The sequence below is a fragment of the Stegodyphus dumicola genome, chromosome X1 (assembly GCF_044657685.1).
Source record: "Stegodyphus dumicola isolate Sdum_Otavi_A_Nest chromosome X1, ASM4465768v1".
Classification (NCBI taxonomy): Eukaryota; Metazoa; Arthropoda; class Arachnida; order Araneae; family Eresidae; genus Stegodyphus; species Stegodyphus dumicola.
The window spans coordinates 235,399,858-235,425,378 of NC_140780.1; the positions used below are offsets into that span (position 1 = coordinate 235,399,858).

The window sequence follows — 25,521 nt, forward strand, 5'->3', positions numbered from 1 at the left end:
TACAGTTCAATGACTCAGATGAGTACAACCAAAATTGAATTTGAAATGAATGCTAAATTTTTTCATAAGCAAAATTTTCAGTTATTGGACTTTTCTTCTGTTCCCCCTTGATATTCAGGTTATCAAAGTTAAGACATTTTTGCTGGCCAACTGGGATAGTGATTAGTGACTGACTGCCATCCCGAAGGCCCCAGGTTCAAATCCCAGAGAAGGCATTGATGCTTGTTACTGTACGTATCCATGTGGCATGGGAGCACTCTAAATGTATGGTGAGCTGAACATTCTCTTGAGTAATTGGTGGTAGTAGTAGAAGAAAAATGTGAAACCTTCGGACCCGTCACCCGAGATGTTCTTCAAAATGGGAGGCGGAACTGAGCAAAGCCATATTTCCACCTGAGTGGTGATCATGGCTCTTGCCAATGATGGGCACAATCTTGCCTCTCTGCCACGATGAATTTCGTAGGCTTGCTCTGATATTAGACAAGTGAGATTAGTCTAAACAACATAAAATACTTCCACTTTTTTCCCTCTTAATTTTTTTTAATAGTATCACAGAAAAAGGAAATCTTCCTCAATATACATGACAGTTTCTAATTTAGCCACTGCACCATATTAGCAATGTAATAACTGCATATTTTAGACTTAGAATCTTAACTTCTGAATATGAAAACATAAAATTAGTAAAAAAACATCCACTAAAGAAAAAAAATCAGTGATTGCTGCAATAGTTACCTAATGAACATTCATTCCTGACATTAAGTGAAGATATGCCATCTATGCTATCACTGTCCGAGCAATGTGATCGATCACCAATGGATAATCTTTTTTCGGAATGCTAAAGTAATTTTTTGAAAAAAAGTACCATGGTTAGTAAAACAAATTATTATCAGTATTATTAAAACAAATGTGTAACTTAAGACAAAGAAAAACAAAAACTGACCAACTAGGAAATTTAAAATATCAAACGAAGATTCTTGGACTAAGAATAACAATCAATGAATGCAAAATTTTATTGGAAAATGTAAAGTTCTTAATGAATTTCTTTCATCAATATCACATTTTATAAAATATACCTACCAAAAAATCTACAGATAAATTTAAGTTTACAAATGCATTAACTATATGTGTCTGATATGCTCACAAATCTCTTCCTTAATTGTAAAGGTGCTGCATCCCCCCTAAAAAAAATCTTAGTTCTACCTCAATAGAAGAATGTTTCTCAAATTTCTGTACTTAAGCTATAAAAGATGATTAATTTGAGTTAATTAAATAAATTTTAACCCTTCCAGCCCCCAAAGCATAATTTAAAGCCTTAGTAGAATAGCTTAGCTTTTATGAAGAGCTTAAAAGTGATAGACTGAAAATACAATATTCCTACAGCTCAACACTATGTTAACATAAAAAGCAAATCAGTTATTTCAGCTTTAAATTCCTCTAAAATTATTACATCCAAATCATAGTAAAGTAATGAAGAAATACATCAATATATTAGTAAGAACAAATTTATATCTACATGGTAATTTTAAGCAAATTATAAAACTTCACTATTTTAAATTTAAAAAAAAAAAGGCAACAGCTTTGTTACAGAGGCTATTCATAATCGTATTACAGTAACCCCATACATACACAGGAGGTTACAAGTCATCAGTGAAGTAATGCAGTTACAAAATTGTTAACTAGAGTTTCATTGCATATGAAAATGGCTTAGTTTAACAATACAAATTTTGTCTGAAGGTGGGTGGGATTAGAAAAAGTATTTTTTGTGACAGTACTAAGCAGAATACTGCAATAAAATGAGGCAAACCAGTGGTTCTCTCCTTTTAGGCTTCTTTGGTCCATTTGACTATGGCAAAGCAAGGGAAAGTGATAAAGGATACTGTCTAAGGAAAGTGATGCTTTGTGAAGGACCTTCTAAGGGGAACTGGAATGCATTCATGTAAGGAATGTCAGACACTGTGAAAATCATGAAAATGCCCATGCAGCCAGCCTATGCATGTTTAAGGATATTTTATACTGATTTTTCAAATAAGTGCATAACTTTACAATGCTTACACAGCCTCCAAAATAACTTAAAAAGGCCAGGAATATGCAATTATTAAAAGTAAATCAACATCAAAGATTGATGATTTTCAAAATGGCAAAATACAGGTAAAGTAAAAAAGAATCATTCTGTTACAATTTGTTACAGCAAATATTATAATTGGCACATATTTACTTGTGATACATCAAATTAAATTTCAAGTAACCCATTTTTTGTAACATGTCATAAATGTTGCATGCCAAGTCCTTTCATTGGGTAGCATATATCAGTCTAGAATTCAGCTCAATTCACATACAGTGAAATGCTATAACATGATTGACACAACAGCATTGATAAAGCAAATTTTGAATTCGGCATCAGATTACAATGGTAGGACAAATACAATGCCTTTAGCACAAGCGTAACATAGGGAAGGGAGGGAATTTGCAAACAGTGCTACAGGCCAAGTAATCATTCACTCCTTTGGACTGAAGATGTGTGTTAAAAAAGATCTCACATGGAGTCTTTAACCTATAATGTGTGACAAGAAAATTGAATAATCAAAATTTAATGTGATGTATCAATTAATGTATGTTCCATAATTATTCATAACAGAATTTTTTTAAATTATCCTGTTAAATCCAATAAGGATAATTTTCCCTCATTAAATGAGTCATATGAACCAGAAGCAGCCCCCCAAAATAATTACTGTCTAAAAAAATTCTATCAAAATCCTCTACATAAAAATAAATTATGAAATGAAGACTACAGGCACTTTCTTAAAACTGGATTCAGAAAATACTCAACTTATGATTTAAATTTTGTTTCACAGCAAATGTTTATGTCCGTATATGTATTTAAAAAATACATCCCAGAACCCTGTTCTACAACACCTAAGCAATGTAGAATGCCAGTTATATATACTTCTGTTTCTGAGGAGACACAAGCCTTTTCATACCAAAGGTGGCACTAATAATGTAAATTTTGCAACTTTTATTTTTCCAACTGGAAAAACATTCAGTTGTACAGCATATTTCTCCATGAAGAAAACTATGACAGAGTTTGACAAATGTATGCAATACACATTCACATACAAGAATTTCTTCTAATGTATACATGCTCTAAGACCTCCCCCCCCAAAAAAAAATATTTACAATGAACATATGCATTCAAATTGTCAATAATATCAAGAGTATAGCATAGAAATATTACTAAAGATACAGGTACCAAATTTTAATGGCAAAAATTACAACACAATGTTTAATTTTTAAATAACTGATTGAAATGATTAACCCTCCACAATATTTCTCAATAATTTAATGACCCTACTCCAAATCCGTAAAAACTATGTCGACGAAATTATAAAAAGTACATGCTAATGGCATTTTTTTTTAGGAAAGGGTAATAATAAGAACTATTTTAAGAAATAACTTAAATAATTAACATAAAAGGAAACGAAATTAATTTCAATGCATCACTGAAAATACTCATACTGATAAAGGAGCAAAATGGCCACTTTCTTCTGCAAGCCACTTTGAATCTTCTTCTGATTCTCGTAGTTGCTTCTGAAGCTTCATCTCCAGAAACTTCTGTTCTAGATCTTCAGAATTTGCCTTTTGATCCTAGGTGAGAGGTATGAAATATTTTCTATAATAAGCATAAACAGTCTGCAAAATTATAAACAGATACTCAAAAAAGTAAAATTTTTTCACTGAATTAAAAATAAATCATAAATTAATTTTTTCCCTCTGCAAAATCTGAAGTGCATTTAAGTAAGATATTCATGAGATAGAACCCCCCTAACACACACACATGCAAGAACGCACAAATCAACATACATTTTCTAGTCCACAAGCTTTACAATTTTTTGTCTTTAGAATTTTAGTATAGCAGCCAGTTTGTTACATTATTCTGATAGTTAAAAAATGTTTTATTAAAAGCATACTTAACGTATCTGTTATTTAGAAATACACAGAAGCTAAACTTCAAAATACATTAATAAGCACAAAAATTAATTTTGTTACACTTGTTTTACTTATGCAAAAAAAAAAAAAAATACAATCATATCACTTAACATGTTATGACAACAGGCAAAGTCTTGTAAGTTGACTTAAAAGTTAGTTTTAAAATGAAAAGTTGAAGACCAAGGAATATGCATAGCCTTCAAGATCTTTCTCACTGATTTTGTACAGCGATCTCATATCGTGTTTTACATGTAACACCGTTATGGTGTGTTGACTTCAGCCTTCACTTTAGAAGATAAAAATCTTTAAAAAAATGCATTTATGAGATAAAGAAATTTAACTCAAATTTTTGCACAACAGATTCAAAAAAGAAAAAAAAAAAAAAAAAAAAACCTTCATACTACATTTGATAGCTTCCTGTATGAAGAGCCATCTAGTACGAGCATATGACAACTTTTAAAGTGAAAGTTGTAGAGCTTGTGTGAACTTGACACATGCCGAAAGCATTTTATTTCCCACGTTGCCACTTTTCACACCAATGGACCAGTGTGAACGCAGCTTAAGGGAAACAAAAGCCTGTTCAGTTAACGGTTACAGCTGAAAACATCGCAGACGAAAATGTAGCGGAGGTCGTGTGACAGAACATCATGGGAGTTCTAAAACATTTCCTCGCAGTTCTAAAACATTTTTACTTTCGTATTTTTTATTAACTAATAAAATTTTGCTGATAAAGTAAGCAGGAAACTTAAGCATAGAAAATTAATGCAACTTATAGCACTTAACAGAATTTTACACCAACATAGTTAACTAACAAAGGACATTAATAAATTATTTTTTATAAAGTTTTTACTGGTAATTTTTCATGAAAAGTATAATCTAAAAAAAGATTAGAAAAAGGAAGGTAATTAACTGCATAACCCTATCTATAAAAAAATTGCTAACTAAATTGTGAGATTATTTTCTTCACTTTTTTAAATCTAATACTCTTATAGTGAAAATTATTTCTTGTTTTGTTTCAGATTATTTTTAAAGTGTGCTTTCGTATTTCGAAACTTCGTATTTTTTCGCTGTGCATAAAATTAAATTTTCATGCACAGCGTGCAGTCAGTTATTTGAATGTTGATTTGTTACTTATGACGAAAGTCAGCTATATAATATTTCAGTAGGGTTTGGATTTATTAGATTATGCCAAAGCCCACTACGGCTATCTGCTTAAGGGGTGGGATTCCTTTGTGGAGTACATTCTCAACAACTGGTTCATATGCACATTATACTTTAGAAAAATCACAAAAATCTTCACGCAGATTTGTTTGTTTGTTTGTTTCTTAGAAATAATGTATACTTGCGGTGATCCTTCTTGGTGAGTCTTCCTAAGACGAACTATCTCCCTAAGTGTTTTTGATATCAATAAACATAAGTTTTGATCATTACGCAAGTTCACCACATCAACGCAAGATTAAAAAAAATACGGCATTTTGAGTGGTTGCTTTAAATTGGATTGCTTACATCTACTTTTAGATTTAAACATTTCCTATTAGCACTTTAGACACTTTATTCGAAAATTTCATAGTTATTTATTGAACTTACAGTGACCAACTTCCTAAGACAATTAATGTTTTTCTTCGGTGTTTCTTAATTTTCAGAATATCTTAATTTATGCACTCCAAAAATCTGTACCGAAACTAATATTTCTGAGCGAGATTCTATTTTGCGGCGATTCTTTGTTCTTGGAATTCTTTGCCTAGCAACTACTTTGAAGCGACTAATTTTTCTTGTAAATTTTTAAAGATAAAATTTAATGAAATAAAAACTTAATTCAATCTTCAAAGATAAAAACTGCATATATTTTACATTGACATTTATTTTCAGTGACTTAAACGTTTCAAGTTCAATTTTTTTTTTTTTTTTTTTTTGTATTTAAATAACAAACTGTTTCGAATAAGAAACTGTAATATTTTTATATATCATTTTAAATGCTTTAGAAACATATGATTTTGAATATCAATCATAACTAAATTTTAAGAGCCGTGTTCACTTCTTTCCATGATTATTTTTTAATTAAAGTAACCAAAAAGAATATTTTTTAAATAAAATGAAAGTATTTAGTGATTCTACGCATTAAACTATTAGAAAAAGAGATCTTGGAAGAAGGCATATTAATTTCCATAGTTTATGTTTTAAATCAAACAAAAGTATCTTTTCGTTTTAATAATTTTACAAATCTTAGTTTTATTTTCATCTGTAATTAACTACATTTTTAGTTTCAGAGTTCATAATAATAAACAAAGTTATACTGTAAATTAGATAAATCAATGAGAGGTGCGTTATTAGGTAAATGTAGAATTCCTTTTATCCATATACACCACTGTAAATAACACATATACTAATTGCTTATCTGATTTCTGATGATTGAACTGGAAAAAAACCACAGTACTTTTAAAGCATTATTCCAATTTCATATACTTGTAAAGCACTTATTTTTTTAATTTCTTTCTATTTATATTATTCTCTATATTTACATAAAGTTTTATGCCTTAAATACATTAAATCATAAAAGCAAATTTTATAATTTTTGTTTCTAAAGACCGGACACTAAATTTTTAACGTTATTTTGACAGAGTTTGAGGAACATGTTTCTTTTATTGGTCTGAAGAAGAATTTAATAACAAAAAAATAAAAAAGAAATAAAGGCATATTGCACAGTTCTGAAAACACACTGCTTAAAATTTATATAATTAAAAAAATATATTTAATTTTAGAAAATCTTGTTCCTTAGATTCTAGAATTTATGATGTTTTTATCATACGTATAATCAGGAAGTTTCGCCTCCTTAATCGAACTACATGGATATGTCATTTTATTTGAAAAAGACTAAAACGTTGTATTATTCATTATTCGTATTGCTGAAGTTTGGCCAAAAAAGAAAGAAAAAAGAAAAAATGTCAATTAAATCTATATTTTTAATATAATTATTTGATGGAATTATATATTAATTAAATAATATATATATGCAAAAGAGGCAAAGGGCTTTATCAAAAACAAATAAGGAAGGGCGATCCGAACATGTTTGGTAAACTCTAAACTAAACTTTTCTGGGTTCTCTTTTTAAACTGCATGGTACTGTAAAACATACAAATACTAATAAGATAAGAAATGCTATTTCTGTCTGCACGTGGAGCATCATCAGTAATGACTGAAATTTTCACCTGTCTTTTATTAACCAAATAGCCTTCGTCCAGAGGGGACAGATCCCCAGGAGTTAGGCTTGATTGAAACACCCGTTCTAACGGTTGACCCTCCTAGCTGTAATTCGTCCCTCACCCCTGAGCTTTTCAGTAACCGTAATTCATCCTTCCCCCCTGAGTTCAGCTGCTTAGCTTGTTTTTCAATGCAATACTCAGAACTAGAGCTTCAAGCATTAGTTTCCCGAAAAGTTCCTAATTGCTTTCATCTTGCATACAGATTGCTAGTTTCCAGCGAAACCCTGATTCTCACTTCTCTTTTGAAACAAATATATATACTACTATTAACGAAATGAAAAATTTCATTTTATGAATAAAATAACTGAATATAAAATGTGAAATTAAATCATTTATTAAAAAATGAACTTTTGTAAAAATTTCATAAATCAATATTCTGAAAATTTTAAGTGCGGTGAAATACAGCATTTAATTCTTACCCTTACCCCCTTTCAATCCCAATGGGTTATATAAATCCAAGTAGATGTTTAAAGAAGCCTAAAGGCTAACGAAACTAACTCCACGAAATATAAAGTTGAAAAAGATATTTTTGTTTGATTTAAAACTTAAACTATGGAAAAAATGCCTTCTTTAAAGATATCTTTTTCCAAAATATGTTAGATGCTTTTAGTTGAATGCATAGAACACTAATGCTTTCATTTTATTGAAAAAATATTCTTTTTGGTTACTTTAATTAAAAAATAATCATGGAAAGAAGCAAACACGGCTCTTAAAATTTAGTTATGATTGATATTCAAAATCACATGTTTCTAAAGCATTTAAAATGACACATAAAAATATTAGTTTCCTATTCGAATAAGTTTGTTATTTAAATACAAAAAAAAAAAAAAAAAATTGAACTTGAAACGTTTAAGTCACTGAAAATAAATGTCAATGTAAAATATATGCAGTTTTTATCTTTGAAAATTTAATTAAGTTTTTATTTCATTAAATTTTATCCTTAATTAAAAATTTACAAGAAAAATTAATCGCTTCAAAGTTGCTAGGTAAAGAATTCCGAGGACAAAGAAGCGCCGCAAAATAGAATCTCGCTCAGAAATATTAGTTTCGGTACAGATTTTTGGAGTGCATAAATTAAGATATTCTGAAAATTAAGAAACACCGAAGAAAAACATTAATTGTCTTAGGAAGTTGGTCACTGTAAGTTAAATAAATAACTATGAAATTTTCGAATAAAGTGTATACAGTGCTAATAGGAAATGTTTAAATCTAAAAGTAAATGTAAGCAATCCAATTTAAAGCGACCACTCAAAATGCCATATATTTTTAATCTTGCGCTGATGTGGTGAACTTGCGTAATGATCAAAACCTATGTTTATTGATATCAAAAACACTTAAGAAGATAGTTCGTCTGCACGCTGTGCATGAAAATTTAATTTTAATAACACTTTAAGAATAAACTGAAACAAAACAAGAAATAATTTTCACTATAAGAGTGTTAGATTAAAAAAAGTGAATTAAATAATCTTACAATTTAGTTAGCAATTTTTTTATAGATAGGGTCATGCAGTTACTTACCTTCCTTTTTCTAATCTTTTTTTAGATTATACTTTTCATGAAAAATTACCAGTAAAAACTTCATAAAAAATAATTTATTAATGTCCTTTGTTAGTTAAATATGTCAGTTTAAAATTCTGTTAAGTGCTATAAGTTGCATTAATTTTCTATGGTTAAGTTTCCTGCTTACTTTATCATCAAAATTTTATTAGTTAATAAAAAATATGAAAGTAAAAATCATCGTTTTTTCCCTCTTGTGCTCACAAATCATTACGGGAATATCCATTTACAATTATTAAAGCCTGAAAAAAGCATGTCTGTGATGTTATCATCATGCGATGATTTGTAGATGCTTTATTTTTTACCACGATATTTTCGACAACGATGTTTTTAGAGTGCGAAGTTTTTGAATCGCTTTATTTTTGGCTACGATATTTTGTACCACGATGTTTTCACCTTACGTTGTTTCCTGCACAATGTTATTGGACAACGATGTTTTTAGAGTGCGAAGTTTTTGAACCGCTTTATTTTTGGATACGATATTTTGTATCCCGATGTTTTCTAGCACGTCGTTTTCACCTTACGTTGTTTCTTCTGCGATGTTATCAGCGGACACCCAGTTAACCCATGGTAAAAAACTATGAAACTGCCTATGCACCCAGCCAATTTGCTGGAACTGGAATAGGGGCCAGACTAACACTGTTCAAGAGATTTTACAGTTTAGCCACATGTAGACCAGAGGTTTAAGAAAGTTTGCTAGGAATGCAGCCGAAAGTCCAACTGCAGTTAGGATTTTTCCACCAACATTAGTGTTTGATGGCATATTCTGTATATAAGCCAATTGTGTATATATGACGTACGAGTTTTTTTTATTCTGAAATTCAGTTTCGCATGAATCTCATGACTACTAGATTCTAGATATTGCAAATTTATATGACTGCACTGAAACAATTTGGTTACACAAATCTTTTGAAAATGAAAACAGCAAATTGCCAATGCAGAAATGAGCAAATTTTTATAACGAAAAACTAGATAAAGCTTTTGCTGCTTTTCGCATGGCTCGTAATGTCAATTATAAATGGATACATGAATGTCAAATAATAGCATAAACATGGACCAAGTTTGACAATTTTTGGCACTATTTTACATAACCAAATCTGACATACAAAGGCTTATATACTGAATGAAAACAAACAATAGTATTATCTTACCAAAACAGTTCTTTTTGTCATTTCATAATGTATGCAATCATAACAGCATTTTTAACATTTCTGCTATTCCCTTTTACAGGTTAGTAAACAGGGGGTGCTAATTCAGAAGTCAAACAACAAAAATCAGCGTTATATTTTCAAATTTTCACAGGACTAGTTTCTGATGGTTTTACCGAACCACTATCATCAGCTTCAAAAGCTTCTGCAGCTGACGATGGTGATTCGGTAAAACCATCGTCGCTTTTGCAGCTGATAATGGTGGTTCAGTAAAACCATCGAAACTAGTCCTGTGAAAATTTGAAAATATAACGCTGATTTTTGTTGTTTGACTTCTGAATTAGTATTTGTTCGCCGTGTTCTTGTGTCTTAAAAACAGGAGGTGTCTGCATAATTATCTCAGGAATTTTAATTTCACAGACATGCACTCCTTGAGTAATTATATCACAATCAGCACAGCTCTACTTAACACTGAATAGCTACGAAATGAATCATTTGAGCCATAGGAGTAATTACTGCAAAATTACTAACTGTATAATACTGAAATTTTTATTTACCATACTCGATGAAGTTGAGTGTTTGGGGGCAGAATTCCATAAACATAAAGTTGAAGCATCATCATTTGATTCCATATAAACTGTTTCAGTAGTGCCTGTTGAGTAGAATGAAGAATGGACTAGATTACTGTTGACTCTTAAAGGAAGGCTTGAAACACTGCTTTGATCAACAGGAAGGCGAGAAGGCTGAAATAAATGCAACATAATAAAGGAAATGTTAAGATAAAATAACACACTGAACAAATATTAATTTAGAAGTCAAACAAGAAAAATCAGCGTTATATTTGGAAATTTTCAGTTGTGAAAAGGAAATGTTATTGGACACGAGGAAAGAAACATAAACCAAAAAATTGCAAATCAAATTACCTTTGGTGGAGGTTCATCAGAGCAAGAAGAACCTAGTTCAGAATCAAAAGATATAAAACATTTTAAATAATGTGAATTATTTTTTATTCATTAAGTTATTTCATACAAAAAATAATTTAGCCTAAAAGCTGAAAGCAAAGCATGATAAAACTTTTTTATTGCAATACAAAGTTTTTTTAGTTCAGAAAAACAATTTCTTAATTAAGAAAAGGAATTTTTACATCTAGGATCCATAACAGGGTTCATAGCCACATTTTAGTTTTAAAAAATAAGCATCTATACGCACTTTTCAAGCACATTTTAAGGGGAAAAAAAAAGCACCTGCCTAATTACATTATACACAACTGCATAACCTTAAAAGAAAAATTAAGCCTTGTAACTTAAAATATGAGAAATTCAGTATTTATTAAGAGGGAATGAACATTACTCAATCATGGAAAACAATTCCTTTTTTTTTTTTTTTTCAAATTTTAAATAACAGTTCAATATACAGAACTAGTTTACGACAGGGAAAAAACTATGCAGAAATAAATTATTTTACAAGATTTAATGATGAAATTTCAGTTTCAAATAGAGAAAATAAATAATAATAAGCCATATTTATTATATTCGCTTGGCACCTAAAAATAAATACAATTTCTTTTTCCACTCATATTAATATTTAAATAATTTAACTTAAATCAAAATTCTGAACATTTTCTAAATTTTCATTGTATAACAGTTTTCCATTAATAGATATTGCAAGCAAAGAAATACCGTATTTGATGCCATATAAGACGCACTTTTTTTCCTAAATTTGGTCTCAAAAAAAGTTACCTGTGTCTTATACGTGAAGGACAAAGGTTAACTTTCAATAGTGAATGCTATTTTTAGCCCGGATAAAGGTCTAGACACACATAACTTTTTCTACATCTACATGTGTGTGGCCTTCTAAATAAGGGTGCATCTTATATGCCGTCAAATACAAATATAAGTAAAAAAGGAACTTTTCTGAAATCAGAAGATGGGAAAATGCTGCATGCAGTCATCTTTTAGCAGTAAAAGTTTAACTAACAGACATACTTGGAAATTGCCGAATATCTGAAAATTCTGCATAGTCGAGCGTAACTAGTAAAAGTGGAAGCAGGGGTATATTGTAGGTGTTTTTTTAGATTTTTCAGCTAAATAATGCTTTTGACATTTTGATATTTGCATCATATAAAAAAAATAGCCCAACGGAACTGAAATATAATCTGCTTAGCAAGCACAGTAAAACTCTTTTATCTTTGCGAGATATCGCAAGCGTTATTGCGCAATATGTGCGCCTTAATTCTTCCACAAGTGATATTACGAAATCGCAATCAACACCTGCCAGTATTCGGAGAATAAATAACTAAATAAAGAAAAACGCCCATTTGACTCGTTTGGTTTTCACTGTCATGCACCCATGTGGCATATTTATCATTGGAGCAGGACACATCAAGCTCCGCACGATACCCATATTGATAAATAAAGAGATTTACCAATCTGGAGTGTTTTTCATTCTAATTTTGAACAGACTGCATTAAATTTCCAGAATAGAGAATCATTCTACACTTCGGTTGGTAGACCTCATGAACTTTTAGTCCTATTCAATCCAGATTGGAAAGTGACCCCCCCCAAAAAAGTCCATTGCTTGCTTTGCTGCAAACTGTAACGGTTTCAATATTCAAGATTTTGTGAAAAAAGGGGAGAACCCCCAATCTCCGTACTGTATTATGCATTGCCAAAAAATAGAAAAGAAAAGAAAGAAAGAAAGAAAAAAAGATATCATTATTTTGACTATTCGATTACTTTCACTTTATTTATGCCGTTCCGAATATTATTCCTTAGAAAACTAATCTGTGTTAAAATACACTTACCCATTTTTGAAGTTTATACTTCAGCAGTTACTGGAAATATGTTATTATAAATATTCATACATATACTCATAATATACGCATACTGATCATAACAAACGCGGATATGAACTGACCACGAGGAACGAGAATGTAAATTATTGAAATCTTGATAGAAATTCAAACATGTGTAGTATTGGGAGGGAGCAAAAGAATACGGAATACATCGGAATTTTCTACTACTTCCGCAATTCTTTGACCAATAGAACGATGTGCGCCTGTCTGTACTCGCGCGCACCAAAGGTTATGTTAATGCAGAAAAAGGGGCGAAAACCTATTTCTGGGAGCATGATTCACCATCTGACGTTCCATATGAGGAAGAAAAGTTGTTTATTTAGTTTTCGTTTTGGTACAGGGAAAAAATGCGTGATCGTTAAAAACAAAAAAGCACTAAAAGCAAAAAATAAGCACTAAAAACAAAAAAATAAGTGCTTTAGAGGAAAAGTAAGCATCTATAAGGGGTTTTATATTTTATTTTCAAAAACAAGGACTTATAAACACTTATAAGGACTGCTACGAACCCTGCATACGCTAAAAGCCCTTTACAAGTTGGCTGAGCATACCATTACGAATTTTGTACACAGATGATTTTTAGTGCAAGATGTGAAATTGTTGTATTTTTTCCATAATGTAACATTTGAGAAGTGAAGCTTGCCAGAAAAGTAAGAATACAGGAACAAATCTATTAAACATTGATAAATGGCTATCGTGCTACAAGCTGGCAACGGTTCTGATGACTTATTTTTGTGACCAAATTTGACGACAAATTACCAAAAGTCATCAAACTTGGCAACCATTTGGCATCATTTAGGTCTGTTCCATTTCATTTACGTCTATCACATAATAGGTACTGTAACTGAATAAATGTAATTGATCACTATATTAGCTGTAACCGTAATTCGACCCTTATATGCCTTCCAGTAATTTCGAGAAGCAGAAAGTACTAGAAATAGTATCTCAGTGGGCTGATGAAAACTCTACAAGGCCAGAGACAGCATCTGCCCTCAACGGTGGTTAGCTCAGTGCGAGTTTGAAGCACAGAGATATCTCCGGATTAGCTTTCTCTTTTGTTAATTGTTAGTTCCGAGTGACTTATGAGCATGGAAAGCTTCAGTTTTTAAATGTGTTTTGCAATGAATTGTGTTTAATGTTTTTAATAGTTTCAAGTGTAACTACCAATTGTACTATGTGATATTGTGAAGAGTTGTACGATTATTTTTGTGGAAAGTTCTAGAACTTTGAGATCTTTCTTTTGACAAAAATAAATTTTATCAACCTATGAACCCGTAAACATGCAGCAATACATTCTTATTAAATTTTTCTTAGAAACTAATGGTAAAGTTATTCCTTTAGAAAAATAACTGTTAAACTAAAAGAAATCAAAAAAAGGAATTAACTTATATAGCCTATGAAATGCAGAACTATTAATTACTTCAGCCGCGGTTCTGTGATATGTGTCAGCTATCCAAACAGATATGTTTAGGTAACAGTTTGGACTCAGAACCAAAGAACATCACTGCACTTATATTTATAAATTACAACTGCAATTATATGGAAATAAACTATACATAACAAAGCATATTATTACAGCTTTGTTTTTTTTTTCGGGGGGGGGACAGGTACAAGCTATATATGCATAATATAAAATTAGTGCCACTCCTAATTTTAATAAGTGAATATGAAGTGCTCTAAACAAATCCCCCATCATAGTTAATTTACAATAAAGCTGAGGTAGATTCTTTAATTACTACTTTTCTTTTCAACTTCCCAGATTATATCCAAGAAATAAAGCCAATTCATAAACTATACAACTGTACATCATAATAGGATCTGACACCTTTGATACCACTATAATGTATATATTGTAAAAATCAGAAATAGCTTAAAATAAATGTCTTCCATTTCAAAATGATCTCTCACAAAAATAATTGAAAGTTAGATAAATTTGCATTCCTTCATGCATAATTAGAAGGCAAAAATAAATAAAATGAAACTGTGAATTGCAAAAAATGGAAAAAGAGCGGACCACAATTTCACATGATTAATAATTTTTCTGAATCTACTTCTGGAAGGATTTTCAAAATAACATTTTAGAACTTTTCCAAAGCCAATAATTAAAAATTAAAATCTAAAATTCCTTCGAGAAACAAATCTGCTTTAAACTGGTGTCAACTTAAAAGTATGCATTCAAGATTTGCGGGGGGAGGATAAAATAACAGCAGCAATGTCCAGAAGCTGGCAACAATAAAAATAAAAACAAATACATGTAATTTGATACCAAAAACATACTAATCTGTTTGAAAACACATGTATACTTAGCCTATCACTCTTGCTTGATATTAATTTCATACATTTTACCTCTTTCTTAGTTAATTTCACAGCATTTTGTGCACTATTTATCACATTCATTAGCTAGAAAGGACCATTAGAGGTGAAATCACATAAATCAAGAACAAGTGAACTACAGTTTAATAGAAACCGCAATTTTGAAGTGAGACATCCTTCAAAAACACTCTGTACCCTTGCCTCTAGGCAAATATATGAATAACTGATCCATTAAGCTGACCAATATATTACAACAGTAACAGGGAAGCAATGCCTTTAATTTTGACATATTTTTTTAAACAAACATAAATGACAGGCACCTCATGCAATTTAAAAAACAAGGAACTGTTAGTCTAACTTTCACTCATTTGCTTATTCACCTAAGCAAGCACATCACCTTCCTATGCCTTTATTCACCCAAGAAAAGGAAAAGAGAAATATGCTAAAACAAATTTTTACCTCTCTACCTATATTATTCCAGGAATTATTGAATTTTCAAATGTTAAGGGGCTATTGGGTTACCCTGTATATCACGATTTCATAAAAACTGATAACAGTACTTCCTTATGCAATATTTTAAAATTACTGATACACTGGGCAAATTTATTCAATTTTTAGAAAATTTTATAAAATTATAATTTTATATATATTTTATTTTTTCTTTTATAAAGCAAGCTTAATATTTTTATAATGCATCTCTTTCTAGCTATAATTATAACAAAAGTAGAAGGTGCAACTTAAAAGTACACATCAGAAAGTACTCTGAAAATGCATATAAAACTATGAGCACTGATAGTTTAATCCAGGTTTAAATCCCAGTAAATAGGCCAGCTATTTGTGTGTTTTCACAATTTTCCTCTTTTGTAACATAAATACATGCTAGTTTCTCTTAACTATTCCTCCAAACAATTCTGACTTTTTCCATTAAACACATACCCACATAGCACTTTGCTGTAATCAACTAAATACAAATCCAATCCATATATTATTGAACCAAACTGGTTAATTTAAAATTAACCCAATAAAAATATTTTAGTACTGGTTTATCAAACGTAACAAATCATTTGATCAGAATAAAATAATTATTTAATTTAAAAAAGAAAAATAATTTTACTCAGATGAACACCTGCACTTTCAACAAGTTACAAAAAAACAGACTGGGATAAGTTCTGCTTCTTATTCTTATTTTCATGGAATTATAGCTAGCAATTAATATTTTCAACTCTGTTGCTTTAAATTTTCCATGAATCTTAAAGGAAAAAAAAAAAAAAAAAACTAAAGTTATTTTATCGCGAGTTTAAACTACACAAATATGACTCTGAAAAATAAAAGCAAGTTAAATGCTTCAAAAAAAAAAAAAAAAAAAAAAAATTACACCTGCTAATATAGTTAAAGCAAACCCCTAAATTTCTATCATCAGAGAGCACAGCTATACATGACAATTGTAAACAAAATACAAATCTGTGCAATGACAGTAAGCAAATGCATAAGAATTTTAACGAATATCTAACAAAAGCAAAATATTGGGAAAAATTAAATTTTTCAATGACAAACCCCATGACATAGCATGAATCCTGCGATTTTCCCTTTTCATCACTTCTTCTTGCTGTCGCCTTTCTTCTTCAAGAATTTCCCTAAACAAAAATTAAAAAACTGTCACCTTTAGATACAATTCATGCAAAAAGACACAAAACAAACAATAAAATAATACTCTACCCTAAAACTCTTCTAATTTCTTTAAAACTTGGCCGTTTTGATGGTTCATATGACCAACAAAGTGACATTAAGTTATAAAGATGAGGAGGGCATCTAGGAGGTAGAGGCAAACGTTCTCCATTTTCTATTCGGCCTATGACATCATTATTTTTTACACCTTGAAAGGGTTTCACACCAAACATAAGAATTTCCCATATGCACACACCTATAAATCATAATGCATCAACATTAAAACATAACATTCCACTCAATTGAATGACAGCATAATGCAACATTAATGTACATTATACTTAGTTTCTGAAATAAAATTTCAAACTTAAAGTAGTAAATAATTTTTCAGATTTCATCAATGCACATATGAAAATACTTCTTTTCTGAAAAACAAAAACACACTTTTTTAATTCATTACCTATATATACCTTTATAAGAACAGACCCTTGATTTGATATGATAAACCCTTGATTTAACATACCTTGAATCAATGGGCTTCGGATGTACCGAGTAAATTTTGACAAATACAGAAAACATAGTTAAGAAAAAGAAACTGTTGAGGGAAAATGCTTGAGGTCCTCCCCCCCCCCCGGTCTAATAAGCAGGTGTTAGAAATTTTCTTTTTGTTATTAATATAGTATGTATATGAAATATTTTACATTTAAGTTATACAACACAGTTTCGAGTGTAATAGCCTATTTTTAACATTGTTCATAACACTATTTAATACACTTCAGACTTTGTGTACCCCTTTCACTTTAATTACTCTTTTAAATTGAGGTTTTTCTGTATAATGAACACTGCAGCACAAGCCAATTTTCTGTTTACTAGTAAAGGAGAATATTCTGATTTCAGACCGCAGGTGAATTGTGATACTTAAAGAGCACTAAATTTATATTACACTGAAACTGATATTAAACAATAACAATTTTGAATAATGCTGACTGAGTTCATTGTTATATCATCTACTATTATACTTTCTCTGTGTACATTAACTGTACCTTGACAAACATAAAGTGATTATCAAAAAGTACATCAAATTTTTCAGAAAAAAAGAACTACTTTGCCATGCTTATGTTAGCAAATTCCCAGTGCTTTGAACGATAGGTAGCCAATAGATACTATTCTCAAATAATTCTGACCACAATCCTACAACTATTACAATGATATCATGTGATGAAATCCCATTCTTCCATTTTATGATAAAATAATTATAATTGCTTGCAGTTGCTTTTCTTAAGGAACTCTTCTATGGCACATGTAGGATGGATCACTTAAGTTGATAATGAGAAACATCTCACAAAAGCTACTGAGGATGAAATTTTACAAATAAAAGTTGACTTTAAGAGAGAAAACGATTGTAATTCAGTTATAATTTTATTAAACTTTTACATAAAAATAAGACAATGAATAAGCAAAGCAGGTTTTCTTTTAACAAAATTAAACACACCTACAGATGTCCTTGAAAAGTGCCCCGAAACAGAATAGATAAAGATATTCACATTCTGCCTTAAAATTAATTATTCTATATCTTGTTCTTATCTGGATTTACAAAGTTATGTATGATGTTCAGACTACACAAATTTTATGACTGTGTTTTTAAAAGATGTAACATAACTATAAGGATTAAAGACCAGTGTGCATATCAAAACATAATCTTAAAAATGTATATTCAGCAAATGTAACGCCTAAAATAAACACAAATCTGTTATCATAGTAAGTTATACCAAACATACCAGATGTTTTGTATTGTATTGTTCTTGTATACACACTTAATATTAGCAATATGAATGAAATACCAACTTCCTTTAACATAACTATCAGTATGAAAAAACAAATGAAATACATATCCCTCTGTACAGGCTATGAAAAAATTCAGTAGGATATCATATTTTCTATACTTATTTAGAAACTATTATATTTTATTCTATAGAATATTTAAAAATTATCAAGTGAAAAAAATATGCCTCACTCGAACAGAATGCAACCTTGTTTGTGCAATCAAAAAAACCATATGTAAGTGTAGATGCTTCTCCGAAAATGTAACTACTAACAGCCCATTGTTAATTTTAAGTGTACTACTCTCTTCATCTCAAAATACTATCAACTATTTTGTAAGTTATCTGTATCAGATCATGCATTCTTACAATAAAATAACAGGGTTGCCACTCAAGCAGGAGAATGAAATTCCCTGACTTTTCCAGGTGTGTTTTAAGAAAATTCCAGTCTCTCCGCACAGTGCACGTTGGCTGTGCCAAGAGGTATATTAATTATGGTACCACGTGAAAACACAAAAATTTGCCAATTACATATGACTTTTATAAATCTCCAAAGCATTACTATTATAACTATAATAGGAGTTGTTTTCTCCACTGAAGATTGAGATCAGAATCTGACCAATCTAGATTTAAAAATGTCTTTTTTAAGCAGACATTTTGCAGCTAATCGAAAGCTAGAAATCTGTTTAATGACATTTTTAAATAAATTCAGGTATTTTATATTTATTTAGCAGAATACATAAGCAAACAATATATGCATTAAATCTCATGATGTACTGCCAGAATTAGTTTTAGGAGTATGCCAGAGAAAAATGCCTGAAATTTGAAAGTATTATGAACTAACAGTAAATAAATTTAGAAGGAAGACGTCACATTAAATAATACTAATAACATTAAAGTTACTTACTTAAAGAATAAAAACTGAATTACAATAATCAACTTATATTTATATTAAATGGTTAGCCTAGATGAGTGATTACTATTTTCTTTATTTTAAAAGATTTTGAAAAATACTAGTATACAGTATGGCCTTGGCACAATTTTGAAAATTGTCACCAACACCAAAATGAACCGTTTATTGCTAATCATAAAGTTGCCAAATCCCTTGGGTACTGTATGCTAGGATCACACCAATTTTGTTTTATACGAGAATGGGAAAGTATTTTTCTTTAAACATTTCGATTCTCAAGGATACTGGAAACCAAAGTTTCTGGAAACTTGCTTTGCCTTCCTAAAACACAATCTGCTTGGAGTTGTGAAAATTGACTCTGCCCGAATGATGCTCAGGTGATACACAATTCCACAGGCAAGTGATCACATCCAAAGTTGGCTTCAAAATCACTTTTCTGTGGGATCAACGTATGAAATTCCATGACTTTTCCAGATTTTGATCAAAATATTTAAATTTCCTGACTTTTTTGGTCAATTTTCGAATTCCTTGATTTTCCAGCTTTCCAAGTAGCGTGGCAACCCTGAAATAAGCTAAAAAGGTGTTTTCTCAAGAAATTCATCAGGAACAAAAGATACATTTAAAATACCAGAAAAAATTATCCATAATTTTATAGCTCCATTTATAAGATGATTCTTTGTTTATGTGGAACCATGTATTTACACTGCTTATGGTGTTTTGCGTCCCAAATATTACTAACACCAAACATAAATTTAAAAAAATTCTTATAACAGTTTCTTTCAACTTTATAACATGTTCATGATTTATTAAAAAAAAATGTTTTTTTCTTTATTTGTAGGATATGCAGTTTATGCACATGTTTTTAAATATAATCAAAATTACCAAAAACTTTTCTATTTACTCAAAAAAAATAAAAAAAAAAATAAATAAAAAAAATTCACATGTAAGTAAAACCACACAGTCCAAACTTACACTGCTCAAAGGTCACTTTATTATTAATTCCTTTTGCATTGCCAGCAAAAAGAAAACAAATAAATAAAGAACACATACATTTATTTTCTGAAGCACAAGTAAAAATTTCGAAAGTTATAAAATGTAAAGTAATGCATCCAAATTTGATCAAATTAGTAACTCTCTGATCTATGAATTAAACATATTTCCAATAATTCATCGACCAACACTGTCAGGAATTCTCACGAAATTACATGCTCTTGGTAATCGAGAAGATTAATTGTAATTCAACTCTGTTTTGAATACTGGAAAATGTTATAATTACATTACAGTTTTTGTGGCTTTCCCCGTGTATAATGCTAATATGAGCCAGTTTCATTCAGAAAGTCCTAGCTGAAGGTTTCCTCTTTTTAAACACACTGCCACTGCATTCTTTGATATACATAATCAAACAATTCACAAAACACATTTCTTTACAAATTTTTTCACAAATTATTTTGAGAACTTTTATATTCATTGAACCCAACTGTCAATACTCTTAAGACCAGATAAAAATCACCACCATTGCATCTACATTTACATAATATTGAAGCTGCAAACTGTATAGAAGCCATAAATCAGTAACAATTATGGGGTTGTTGACCAGGAAACATGAAAAACAAGGAATTTCCATGGTGCATGGCAATGTGACACACCATAGAAAAATTCACTTTATAATGCATGACAGGTTATTCAATTACTGATCATATCACTCTGATATAAAACATATTAATTATGTTAAATTTTACTTTGTTTAGCTACCGTATTTGATGGCATATAAGACGCACTTTTTTTCCTAAATTTGGTCTCCAAAAAGTATATCTGCGTCTTATACGTGAAGGACACAGGTTAACTTTCAATACTGAATGCTATTTTTAGCCCGGATAAAGGTCTAGACACACATAACTTTTTCTACATCTACATGTGTGTGGCCTTTTAACCCCTTTGAGCCGGGTAGCGAAAACGCGCACTTATCGCGGAGGCCGGCAGTGTCTTCCGCGAGCGTCTCTCCAGGGCTGGGGGCTTTTTTGCTACTAAGCCTAAATCCATGAAATTTCCGATGTATCAACGCATTGTTTAATAATGCTCTATAGAGTATTTAAACGGCTTACGCTTTATAGATATTTATATATATATATATACTTTAATTACCTTATTTCTTGTTTAAATGCATATTTTACACATTTTATTTAAATTACTCACCATTTTATGACTTTTAACATTATAATCTGAAAACTAAATATATTACTTAAAATTCTCTTTCCGTGTGAAAAATTTTAAAACAGGGATCTACACACAGTCCTACGTTACATTCCTTGAACTCGTAATAACTCATTTGCCGTTTTGGAGGATTTTTCCGGGAATGTGAACAAACGAAGCATCGTCGTCTCATTTTCTTATCAGTCTCTTCTGAACAAAGTTTTGGAAAATGTCTTTCAGTTAATCTTTCAGAATCAATATCAGAATTTCAGAATTAATAACTGAAATATTTTGCATCATTTCTGCTATTTCATGCTCTGTTAAACATTTTCGACATTGAAACGGTAAAAACAGAAAGAATTCACGTCTAACAAGATCTAATTATTTTCTAAAAACTGAACTGTAAACGGAAATACTCAACGCTTTAGCGCATATAAAACTTCTACATACAATAAACAACTACCACGTGCGAATAAAGTGCGATTTAAAGAGACGTCGTAAATCACGCCATTCGGAAACATTTAGTTCCCCGTTTGTTTATATAATCAAAAACACGTGTATGTGAGTCATGCTTCTCTCATTTTAAGTAGAAGGTCTAATGCACATGTATCTGAAACCATATGGACATACAGTGCCATCTTGTGGCAGATATTATAGTTTGAAAAACATTCCAAGGTACTGGCACAAATACGTGACAGTCGGTAGAGAATGCAACAATGCTCTGGCACGCCTGCATGTCGGCCAGTAGATAAGTGTGTTCGTTGCTGGCACGTATATGTGACAGTCGGCGCGAAGGGGTTAAATAAGGGTGATTCTTATATGCCAGTGTATCTTATATGCCGTCAAATACGGTAAATCCAGTTTGTAATTTTTTTAACCTTTCATACTGTGAAAATACTGATTAAGGAAAGCATGAATTTATTAAAGTACTTTGAAATATGGTAAAAATAAAATTATTAATTAAATATTGGGTTGGCCGATACACTCTGGCATTTAAAATAAACAAGAAATGAACAACAAATTAATCAATAATGTATTCTCGTTGGTCTTTACAACTTCTCTACAACATTCAACAAGTTGTTCAATGCCTCAATGGCAGAAATCACAGTCTTTGAATAGCTTAAACCAATTCTGAACATCCTAAGAGGCATAACTTCTTCACTATACACTTCACAAATCTCTCAAGCAACTTCTATGGCTTTGGCACCTTGATTAAATGCCAAAAGCAGGTGTTGAAAATGCACTTTTTTGTTCACTTGACACTTCATTTCAATGACACGAAAAGAACACAAAGTATAGCAGCATAAAAAAACTAAACACACTATTTTGTAGAGCACATAATTCTCTATCAAATTACATAAACACATTACCAAAACATTTTATTTTTCTCGCAAAATTTTCACTTAAAAAATGTGCCAGAACTTAGCCAACCCAATTGTTAATATACATACCGTTAAGTGGATAAACTTTGTAATGTATTATATATTGATTAAGCAAAATTAAATGCAAATATTAACTGATTAAACATTTGCTGAAATTTTCATAAAAAGGTGTGATGAATTGCTTAGTCTACTGAGTAGACTAAAAATTATTACAGGTGGGGAAAAGCATAATTTTCAGAAATTAGGTTCAATATATTTAATTTATTGCTGAGAAATATATTCGGCTGAAATTAAAAAGCAGAAGATTCAGCGATCTACTGGGAGAATAAGTAATGTGATGAGAAATCAAGACAGTTGGCAGCAATCGATTACTAACAAAATAACAAAAGCATACTACTGAAATACTAATTATAACATGTTTCCACAGCCATGTCATTGTTCTAAACTATATTATACTGCAATGAAAAATATACACAACAGAGGTTTTGCTTATTAAGCAAACTGAAGACTTTATATATGCATATAAATATATATGTAACTTCTACAGCTGTTAAAGTATCACATTATGATAATGATCTAAATTCCTCTCATATATGGTTGGAAAACGTTAGTATGCATACCTAGAGGCTGAAACAGATAAAATGCAATTAAAGGTTAATACTGATTTTATGCTCTAAATCAAAATTACAAATTTAGTAAATTTTTCAAACATATTAATTTTTATTTAACAAAAACTAAATGCAAAAGGAACTTTAATAAGCATAAATTACATAAAATATACACACCAAACATCCAGACATCACTTGCAGTAGTAAACTTTCGAAAATTTATAGATTCAGGAGCCATCCATTTTATTGGTAATTTACCCTTAGAAGCTTTATAATAATGCTGTTCCTCAACCCATCTAGACAAGCCAAAATCTCCCAGTTTCACACAATCGTGGGATGACACTAAAACATTTCTAGCAGCAATATCTCTAGAAAGTAAAGAACAAAGCTTATTTTAAATCATTCAAAGAACACAAAATATGTTTCATAACCCATACATATGAAATAATTTTTATAATTTCCATTTACTCAGAATAATATTAAATAACATTTTATGATCCATTTATACTCTTTCAGTTACTAGAGTTTTCTGGTTCTTTTGCATACGTGATAATATAACAAATTATTATGCATATTAATCTCATAGCACGCAGTACCCCCTTTGGCTCACTCAAGAACAACTAAACCAACAAGTAAAGATGCAGTAAAATGAACAAACACAAATAGAGGTATACCACCAAAGAATCTATGAATGCTTTGCAGGCAGGAGAACAAATGAAGGTAATGGCTGGGGATTACAAGCAACTCTCTCTGAAATATATTATAAAAATTCTCTACAAGTTTAATGTTCAGCCACTGAGGGCACAATTTAAATGTACTGAAATTATGTACTGAAATGAAATCCATGAAGGAATTCCTCTCCTGAGGCTTCCATGTTCTTTGCCATATTTAAATAACCAACAAAACTAATTTATGTGAGATTTCTAAACACACATTTCTAAACTAAGAAAACCAATTTAGCTATAAATCAGAAGGAAAATGACAGACACAGCATCAATGGCTGAATTGCCAGTACTTTGCTCTTTCTGAACTTTGAATGCCATAGTTTGGTTAAACTCAGTTTGTACTTTTGGTGGAGTTGAAGGAAAGCATAAAAATGCAGGTTTTAAAACTCAACCAATATAAAATTAGCAACTATGTCCAAAGACAAGCACAATTTTTTTAATTTTTGGAATAATTTTACAAAAAGATTTATAATAAATATTATTATTACAGTAAACGTAACAGGAATAATAATAACAATGTGAAAATAAATGTAGCAATGCTCTTTATTTATTATATTAAAGATCACAATTAAGGTCTTGATACGTTATTATGACTTTTACAAATATGTGATTACTACAAGACACACATATATTAAAAAAAATGGTCTTTCATGATAATATTACTGGCCCTTTCAGATATAAAAACAATTTGTTTAAAAATTTAGTATACAGTTAATGCCATGAAATATTTTTTGGGCATAAAACATTTTCAGAAAGATTTTTATTTGTTGCCTTTGCTGCACACAGAAAATAAGATAATCTTACAGTCTAGTCTATCATTTGTAAAACATTTTTTGTAGAAGACTGCATTTTTTTATTTATAATATTTTTGCCGTATCGTTTGATGTACTCAGAAGTAATGATTACATATATATAATGTGCAATTTTGGAACTAATAAATAAATAAATTTCATTGCATATAAAATGAAGTTAAGTAAAATAACAGGCAACAAAACAGTAAATATCTGCTCATATAAAATTGAAAAAAAATCTTTAAACTTTTAATATTCTTTATAAATTAAAAAAATAATTTTTCATACTATTCATAATTTCTTATCTATCATTAATA

The 25,521-nt window shown here is 30.3% G+C and overlaps 1 protein-coding gene across 6 annotated transcripts in view; it reads right to left on the bottom strand.

Moving 5' to 3' along the window:
- LOC118192492 (focal adhesion kinase 1-like) overlaps positions 1-25,521 on the bottom strand; it is a 194,109-nt gene that overhangs the window by 13,198 nt on the left and 155,390 nt on the right. For all 6 annotated transcript variants that reach the window (XM_035363485.2, XM_035363487.2, XM_035363484.2 and 3 more), the window contains 7 exons: positions 23,866-24,056; positions 16,830-17,034; positions 16,668-16,747; positions 10,873-10,904; positions 10,507-10,692; positions 3,514-3,642; positions 733-835 (listed from right to left, as the gene is read on the bottom strand). In XM_035363485.2, coding sequence (XP_035219376.1) covers positions 733-835; positions 3,514-3,642; positions 10,507-10,692; positions 10,873-10,904; positions 16,668-16,747; positions 16,830-17,034; positions 23,866-24,056 — 926 coding nt within the window. The remainder of the gene's footprint in view (positions 1-732; positions 836-3,513; positions 3,643-10,506; positions 10,693-10,872; positions 10,905-16,667; positions 16,748-16,829; positions 17,035-23,865; positions 24,057-25,521) is intronic.